A 9,245-nucleotide genomic window follows, 5' to 3' on the forward strand; every position below is an offset into this window, starting at 1 on the left:
GTAAAAGATTCGTCCAGCCAAATGCCAAGATATTTATATACTCTGACTCTTTAAATACTGCTGCCATTGAGTGTGGATGATTGTAGACTGTTAAAAACAATATCTTTGGCTTTTGAGAAGATCATATACTTGGTTTTACTGGCATTTATGACCAGTCTTAAGCTGATAAATGCCGTCTGCAAAGTATTAAAAGCACATTGCAGTTTCTCTACAGCAAGCTGTACAGACTCAGCAGAACAATGCAGTACAATATCGTCCACGTAAAGATGAATGTTACAGTCCGTGATAGACGAAACAACATTTTTAATATAGATTATAAATAACATAGGGCCCAGAACTGACCCTTGTGGAACGCCTTTTGTTAATGACAGAAACGCAGACTGAAAAGTTCCAGCCTTTACACACTGTGATCTATCAGACAGGTAGTTCTGGAACCATTAACAAGTGTTGGCCGCCGATCCAGTTCTTGCAGTGTTATATCACAGCCATCAGCTGTAGATTTCCAGAAACGTGAGCCTGCAGACTCCAGGAGCTGGCCTGCATTAGTCGAGACTTACTCCTGTTTAGTGACGAGGGACAGATGTTGGTTATAAATAGATTTGTGTTTCTTGGCTCACTGACTGTCACCCTGACAGGGATCCTTTCAGGGTGTAGCTCAACTATTAATAATGTAAGTAGGTTAGATTAGGGACATCAACTCTGCTTTACTGCTCTGTTATAACTGCAAAGACAAAGCTTAAAAAGACGGGGACATCAGAACGGAGTCTTTAAAAAATTGTATTTAATAAAGATCGATTAGTTATATCATACAGCACTATACAGGTTATTTTGTTAACTCCCTTTGTATAAGTCAAACATTCAAAATTAAAGGCATTTTTTCATATCCTGTCAAGATACCAAATTTCACAAACAAAACATGTGTCTGGTCTTAAAAGGATAAAAACAAGTAGTAACCATTAGTCATAAAAGGATACTAAAAACATCTGTATTGTCATAATAAGCTTGTGTTTTGTTTGTTAAAGGGCAGGAACAATGTATGCTGACGTTTCATGACTATTTGGATAGTTTGAGGTTATTTAGAAATTAAAAAAAAAAAGTCAGAGTATTTTGTTTAGGATCAAAATGTTTTATACGGATAATAATAGGGTTATATCAGTGAAATAATTAAAGCTGCCCAGAGTAATGATATTAAAGCCCATCTCTCCTAAGATTGTTACTGCAACGTCGTGGATTTATCTTCTCTGCTGAGAGCAGAAGTCTCTGAAATGAACGGTTATATCAGTGAAATAATAGTTACATTTAATTAGTTTTGGGGTTGGGTATATTATCTGTGCATGACACAAGAATAAATTCAAGTAAATCAATCAAAACATGAGTTCAGTAAAAATCAAACCAGACCTGCAGGACTGAGAAACAGATTCAAATTGAATCTGTCCAAAACTCAAAGTAAACATGAATATTTTATTGAATGTTCTTCATCACAATGGTGGTCCTTAAGGTCAAAAAACAACATTTCACAAAACAAGATGATTCCACACATAAGTAGACAACATTTTATAAAACCATGGCAGTATTTCATGAAACATGACAAGATTCACAAAGCATAGATAGTTTGCTAGTTTTGGCGTGTTTTTTAAAGCATTGGTCAAATAAATTCCAGAAGGGTATGTTAAATATATTATTATTTGTGCTCTAGATGAGATGTTGAGTCTGTAAAAGGGAAGATATTTCTCACCAAATACTTTGGTTGCATCAACTTCCCTCTTCAGATTGATGACTTCAGCCTCCTGCCAGAGTTTCAGTCTTACTCAGCCACTCTGATCTGCAGCTCTGCCAATCTCCACACCTCAGTGAACAGTTGGATAAACACAGCCGGGTCTGTTGGCTCAGTGTTGGTCTCTCAGAGGAATCCTGTCTCACACTTCAGGCTGCAGCTGTCTGGTGTGCTGGAGGTCCTGACCCTCTTGTTTTTGAAATTGAAGCCTTAATGTTGCTCAGCTGCTGATGTTTTTCTTTGAGATTCAAAGAAAATACACAATTTTAGAGTTGATAGGATGTTAGGAATCAAGAATCCTAAAAGTGCGGTCCCTGCTGAGTTAAGAAAATAACAACTCAAGTCATTACAATTTCTGATACCATGCTTAGCATTTAGAAATTTGTGTGTGCATGTCTGACTGTGTGTATGTGAAGCTCCCGCTGTGCCGTGCTTCTGCAACGCCGAAACACAATGTGAATTCACAGACAGGGACACCAACATTACGAGGTAGTGGAATCAATGTGAATGTATATATAAGTGATAATGGCTGAGCTATGGTTACAGCACTTTTATGAAAAAAGCTATCTGAAAAGGGCTAGTCATAACATTGCAAGTGTTTCAATTACAATTATGTTAGTATCTACAGCTTTAGTAAACAAACTATGGTTTTACGACCAGAATTAGTTTTATTGGCCTTGTACGTAGTACAAGAAATTTGTCTCCAGTTTTGCATTGCTTCAAAATAGAGACAAGAACACAGTGGTGGTTCTAGACCACTTTTACTGAGGGGGCCAAACTGAGGGGGGCCAAACTGAAAGCCCCCCTCAAAGTGTTTTGAGGGGGGCTCTTCCTTTTGGAAGGGTGGCCACAGGGGGGGCCAAGCTCAGTGTTACAGGGGCATTGGCCCCTGTTGGCCCCTGCCTAGAACCGCCCATGCAAGAACATTTTCCTAAAACTGAAAAATACTGTACTACTTACAGGCCTATGGATCCAAAGTTTAATGGGCTACAGCCTATATTTAAAACACAACAATTGCAAGGAGACAATAATGCAATGAAGAGTGTGAAGGGGATGATATATTGTTCAGGCTCAGGCTGCCATATAAACAAGATTTAGGCTAGATAGTTGTAATATTTACAGAGGAAGTTGATTTTTTGGCATTGGCCTAGTGATGAATGATAGGCTAAATGAAAAAAAGGATGAAATTTAAAAATGTAATGTGTCTCTTTCTTGTTTTGCTTTCTTTTACACCTTATTGAGTATGTGTTCTTGTTAGCTTTATTGTTTTTGCTTGAACTACATTAATAATATGTCTCTGTGTTACATGCTTCTCTTTAGGAGGGTCACTCCACGAGCCCCTCTGGGTTTATTTGGCTTCTCCAGCACATTTCTTTCAAAATGTGTAGTTTGTTAATTAACTAATCATTATGTACTGTCTGTTTTTCCATTGATCTATTATGTTTAAAATAAAAATTAAAAAATAAAATAAATAAAAAATGAAATTAACAAAGATGATAGGCTAAATAAATACTAAAACCAACACAAACAAAAAAAGTATTTGTATTTCAAAGCTTAAAAATTTAAATTCAAAGCTTAAATAAATAAATAAATAAGGTAATACTTTTGAATGGGTGTGTGAAGTAGTAGACTACTCCACACCCGGTCGGTGCTTCGGTCTGATCTCGCTCCATACACGGGCTCGAGAGCTCCACGACTGCCTCGCGGGGGCTACCTCTCCATATATGGCCCTGCCCGGACACCCTCCCGCGCCACCATGTATGGACGAACAGCCGGTCGAATTCCTGCCGAATACTCGGACATTCCAGTCGGTTGTCTGGGGCGAAGAAAAAAACACTCTCCGGGTGGTATGGAGGGGAAAGAGGGGTATATAAAGACCCCGGTGGTCGCTGCCTGTCACCTCCTTTCAGCTGGAACCAGCAGCGGGTAAAGCTCCTCACTGACAGCCGGAGACAAGTAGAGGTAAGCGGCTTGGATGGATGCTCCTGATGGGCAGGGTGGATGGAGAGAGTTGGAATTAAGTGTTTAGTTAATGGAGTCAGGTGTGTAAATCCGGATTGAAGGGGAATCGATGAAAGTTGGCAGTGAACTGTAGCTGGTAATCTGTTCACCTTCAGCTGGGAGAGAAAGCCACTGTTGCTTTGACAGGCAATGAAAAACTTCCTGTGAGGAAGCCAGACCTGCTGCATTCAGGGGTTTTCGGATATTTGGAAATTTCGAGGGATTAGGACAATCGGAGTTTCTATAACACCAGAATACCATTTTAATGAGGGTCAATAATTTGGTGATTTGTTTTTATTTTTGCATCCATGTCACACAATATCCTATAGCCTAGTCTTGATAGAACACATTTTGCTTTAACCTGCCTTTCGTTTTTCATTCATTTATTTTTTAATTTAGCAAGAAAATAATCCATTTTCACACATTTTTTCACACATCCATTTTCACTCAGTAGGCTTTTATCTAAATTATTTTTCGTCTTCCATTGATTACTTAACACATTTTGAACAACATAAACAATCAATCGAAATGTGTGAAATAATAGGTAAAAGGTAATAGAACAGTGAAAAAACATTGAGAAAATATGAGTGTTTGCAATCTAAGGTTTAGTGAAGGAGTTTATGAGGAACACTTGAAGGCATCATTACACTAAATGAAGGTTGTTATGGTGTTTTTGTTCGTGATTTGTTAATTTAACTGTATTGTGTAGGATTACTGTCCTTTAGTTTATAGAAAACAGAATCCAGACACAGGGAAGCAATTTAAGAGTGAGCTGCAGTCAATAGCCTTTTCTATTAATAGTGTTGAAAAACATTCAAGACAGAACAACAAATGAATAATCTGTCTCTGGTTAAAGATAACAAAACAAGTTACTTGATAGTGAAGGGAATCCGCTATTTTTTACACTTTGGTGTAGTTTTCCCAAATGTAAACAAGTTATGTGCTTTGGTCATAAATAATAAAATGTAGAATCAAGGTGTACATAGTTTTGTAGCATCAGCATTGTATAAACAGACTTATGATACAATCATAGATTTATAAAATATATAAAACTATTAAAAAAGGAAACAGCTATTACTATGGGGATAAAAAAATGTCATGGTCTGTGCAACTAAACATCTCACATCTTGGGTTGTAGAGGAAATACTAGTTTTCCTCTTTGTTGAGTCATTTGTGTAATCAGGTGGTAATTATAGGAGTTCTGTCAGCAGCTGAACGAGGAAACGTGGCACTACTATAACACATTTCAGACAAATGACTTGCTTCAGAAGTGAGTTTCTGCTTTACAGTTTGTCACCTCTGACTCCCTCTTTCAGATTAACCTGCAGACATGTGTGACGACGATGAGACCACTGCCCTCGTGTGTGACAATGGCTCTGGCCTGGTCAAGGCTGGTTTCGCTGGAGACGATGCTCCCAGGGCTGTGTTCCCCTCCATTGTCGGCCGCCCCCGTCACCAGGTACACCATAAAGCGATGTCAGACTGTCTATTCCTACCAAATCACTCCGTGGAAACACACACCATCTGAATGTCAAACTCCTGGAGTTTGGTTCTGACTGGAAAAGCTCAAAAAGTTGATGAACTTTTTTGGTTAATGATTTAGGTTTTTTATCTTAATCAAGCAGGTGGAAATGAGAAGGACACTTACCACATCTATTTACCACAGGAAGATTACATTTCACGGATATCTGTCAGAAAAGGTCCCAGTTGACCAAACTGTCATCCAATTATCAGACTACGCAAATCACCTGAAATAGCTAAGCTATAATAAGTTTTAGTTGCATTCAAATGTATCACCCTGATGTAGGCAGAACAGCTGACAATGTTTTGGTTATAAAGCTCTGATACTTGAGTTAAATGGACTTCAAATTGTAAACGGCTCCTTCTCCTCCCCTCAGGGTGTGATGGTCGGTATGGGTCAGAAGGACTCTTATGTGGGTGATGAGGCTCAGAGCAAGAGGGGCATCCTCACTTTGAAGTACCCCATCGAACACGGCATCATCACAAACTGGGACGACATGGAGAAGATCTGGCACCACACCTTCTACAACGAGCTGCGCGTGGCCCCCGAGGAGCACCCCACCCTGCTGACAGAGGCCCCACTCAACCCCAAGGCCAACAGGGAGAAGATGACTCAGATCATGTTTGAGACCTTCAACGTCCCCGCCATGTACGTCGCCATCCAGGCCGTGCTGTCCCTGTACGCCTCTGGTCGTACCACTGGTGAGTCATTGATGCAAACAATCTTCAATGTGTGCAAGAATCAAAATCGAAGCAGTTACATTTCAACATGTTTGTAATGTAGAGACACAAATAAGGTTTGTTCACATTGCCTATTTTGGGAGATTTTTCATTTTTAAAGATAAATATTATTTTCCCTTTGGATGGGAAACAATGGTTAGCATGTTTATGAGTGTTGTCAATACACATAATGAATTGTGGCATTTCTATCAAATCCCAGTATAAATTAAAACTTATGTTTGACCTTTAAATATTACATTTAGAGGGGTTTTGCAAAAAAATATAATGAGGACAGTTTAGCTTCTTTTCCTTGCAGATAAAGCAAAATATGCTGATAAATATTAGAGTGTAGTATGTTGTCATCATCCAGACACTGGGACAGAAATGGAGGATAAAGTAGTAAATGAGAGTATTGCCTGCCTTTAAGTTCAGATGTAACCCTCCTGTTTCTGCTCTCAGGTATTGTTCTGGACTCTGGTGATGGTGTGACCCACAATGTGCCCATCTATGAGGGCTACGCTCTGCCTCACGCCATCATGCGTTTGGACCTGGCTGGTCGAGATCTGACCGACTACCTCATGAAGATCCTTACAGAGCGTGGCTACTCCTTCGTCACAACCGGTAAAAAAAAAATACAGCAGTTCGACTTTATCTTTTAAAAAATACTGCAGCAACATTGGAGCTGATTTGACATTTTTATTTTTCCTTCTGTAAGTCTGACAAAAAATATAAAGAATCCTGTTTGTGAACTTCTGAGATTTTACTATTTGACCACTCAACAGCAGCTCATTTGTGTTTACCTTCCAATTGAATCTCGCCATTATTTTGGGCACAGTCTGATTTTTACTCTCTGTTTCCAGCTGAACGTGAGATTGTGCGTGACATCAAGGAGAAGCTCTGCTATGTGGCTCTGGACTTTGAGAATGAAATGGCCACAGCCGCCTCCTCCTCCTCCCTGGAGAAGAGCTACGAGCTGCCCGATGGTCAGGTCATCACCATTGGCAATGAGCGTTTCCGCTGCCCTGAGACCCTGTTCCAGCCCTCCTTCATCGGTACTTATTGAAAACTGATTTCTGCAGATTTCTGCTTATTTTGTGTGTGTGTGTGTGTGTGTGTGTGGGGGGGGGGGGGGGGGGGGGGGGGGGGGGGGGGTGAACTCTCACTCCATGTAAGCTAAAACTATCTGTCCTGCTCCTGATCAGGTATGGAGTCCGCTGGCATCCATGAAACGGCTTACAACAGCATTATGAAGTGCGACATCGACATCCGTAAGGACCTGTATGCCAACAATGTGCTGTCCGGTGGTACCACCATGTACCCGGGTATTGCTGACCGCATGCAGAAAGAGATCACAGCTCTGGCTCCCAGCACCATGAAGATCAAGGTACGGCAAACACTCAGATAACTTGTGAGTGGATTTGTGAGAGTCAGAGGAGAGTTTACAAATGGTAAAGACACTATGGAGGGAAGGCTTTACACCAGATTGTGGTGCCTGTCAGCCACAAGAGCATTAAGGAGGTTTTAAAATGAGGTTTAAGTTGGCCATCAAGTTCAAATTTAAGGGCTTTATGAAGGCCATAAAGCTCTTTAACAAGTATCAACGAATACCATTTATTTTTAAACAGAGATCATATAATTGATCATATAATGTAGAATAAGATGACCACAAACTAACCCAAAATAATATTGTGTCATTTTCAACTGAGGGCTTTTGAAGTGAGTTTAAGCCTCAAACTTTAACAAGTCTGATTCAAGTTTAAGCAAAAATGTTTACCTTTAAAACAATAGTCGACAGACTAAACTTAGGAAAAGTACATTTCTGGAGCTTTATATTGTATTATTCAATTGTTTCTCATATCCTAAAAATCATAAAATTAATCTACAATATAAACAGGGGCGTCTGCATAGTTATGGCCATATAGTGTAGAGGAAGGAGCAAATAACCTGGTTCCCTTTACCCAAAACAAAAACAACAACATATAGGTTAAGGCTGCAACTAGAAGAATCATGTTATTAATTTCAACACCTGTTTTCTCTATTAAATGTCAGAAATTAGAGAAAAAGTATCCTATCAGATGTAAAGCTTATGCATGTTATATCTAACTGTTTTAAAAGTCAACAATATTCAGATTAGAATGAAAAAAGGACTTATTCATTTTTGCATTTTTGTTTGATAATCATGGTTATTGATTTATGAAACAAGAACTACTTAATTTTCCTGGCGACCAACAACAGTTGAATGAATAAACTAAATACAGATGACATTTCCCTAGCTCTATGTTATATTATTTAGTTTATGTTTTAATGTCAAAATTGAATAAAAATAGTAAAAAGATGTCACATGATGATTAAAAGTTGTTCAAAGATGGAGTGAAGTTTTTTGATGTCTAAACTAAAACAGCTTAATATATTTCTTTGTTACCTAAATTATGTTTAGTTATGTGGCACTTTGAGATTAGCTTCAAATATAAAGGGTGATGGGCTATAAATGTATTATTGTTATTAAATGCAATCCAGAATATTTGAAGTAAAATATCAAAATAATTGCATTTAAAAGCTAGTGACTGAGAGGCATTGATATCATTACTCTTTTTGTTATGATTACTTAGTGAGCTATCAGACAATCACATAACCTGATTTCTTTCTCTTTTGCAGATCATTGCCCCTCCTGAGCGTAAATACTCCGTCTGGATCGGCGGCTCCATTCTGGCCTCTCTCTCCACCTTCCAGCAGATGTGGATCAGCAAACAGGAGTACGATGAGGCCGGTCCCAGCATCGTCCACCGCAAGTGCTTCTAAACACGAAGACCCAAAAACTGCTCCAGGATCTACAAGACACCGCTGTCCCACAGCTCTGATACTCAGACCACTGCCTTACCTGTACATATGTTATTTATTCCTTCTGTTATGTATGTGACTTTTTGAATGTGAATGTTGTCCAGTGTGTGTATGAGTGAACTAAGTGTTGGCTTTGAGGTACAACACACTCCCAAAGACCAAAAAAATAAAATCCTTTTATTTTCAAGTCAGAACACTGTCTGTCATTTCCAGTTTCAACACAAGTCTAAAAAAATAAAGAGTTAGAATTTTACTGTTTTCATATATCAATTGAGGAAATAAGTAATCAGGGCCTAGGCAAAGTAAAAGTTTTTCATACTGACTATAAAGACATCTTGAAGGAAACGTTTGACACTTATGAACAGAGACTTCAAACATATAAAAACATATG

General features: G+C 38.9%; 1 protein-coding gene across 1 annotated transcript; it reads left to right on the forward strand.

Moving 5' to 3' along the window:
* Window positions 1-3,580: 3,580 nt before the first annotated feature.
* On the forward strand, window positions 3,581-9,041 carry acta1a (actin alpha 1, skeletal muscle a). The gene is made up of 7 exons (XM_061049153.1): window positions 3,581-3,736; window positions 5,092-5,234; window positions 5,674-5,998; window positions 6,476-6,637; window positions 6,877-7,068; window positions 7,219-7,400; window positions 8,672-9,041. The coding sequence occupies exons 2-7, from the start codon at window positions 5,106-5,108 to the stop codon at window positions 8,813-8,815; spliced, it is 1,134 nt and encodes a 377-aa protein (XP_060905136.1). The 5' UTR covers window positions 3,581-3,736; window positions 5,092-5,105; the 3' UTR covers window positions 8,816-9,041.
* Window positions 9,042-9,245: the final 204 nt, after the last annotated feature.

The sequence above is a fragment of the Labrus mixtus genome, chromosome 2 (genome assembly GCF_963584025.1).
Source record: "Labrus mixtus chromosome 2, fLabMix1.1, whole genome shotgun sequence".
NCBI classification, from domain to species: Eukaryota; Metazoa; Chordata; class Actinopteri; order Labriformes; family Labridae; genus Labrus; species Labrus mixtus.

Coding starts and splice junctions, on each gene's coding strand:
- acta1a (XM_061049153.1), top strand. CDS start 5,106: ATGTGTGACGACGATGAGACCACTGCCCTCGTGTGTGACAATGGCTCT. Junction 5,235..5,673: donor TCGGCCGCCCCCGTCACCAG/GTACACCATAAA, acceptor TCCTCCCCTCAG/GGTGTGATGGTCGGTATGGG. Junction 6,638..6,876: donor CTACTCCTTCGTCACAACCG/GTAAAAAAAAAA, acceptor CTCTGTTTCCAG/CTGAACGTGAGATTGTGCGT.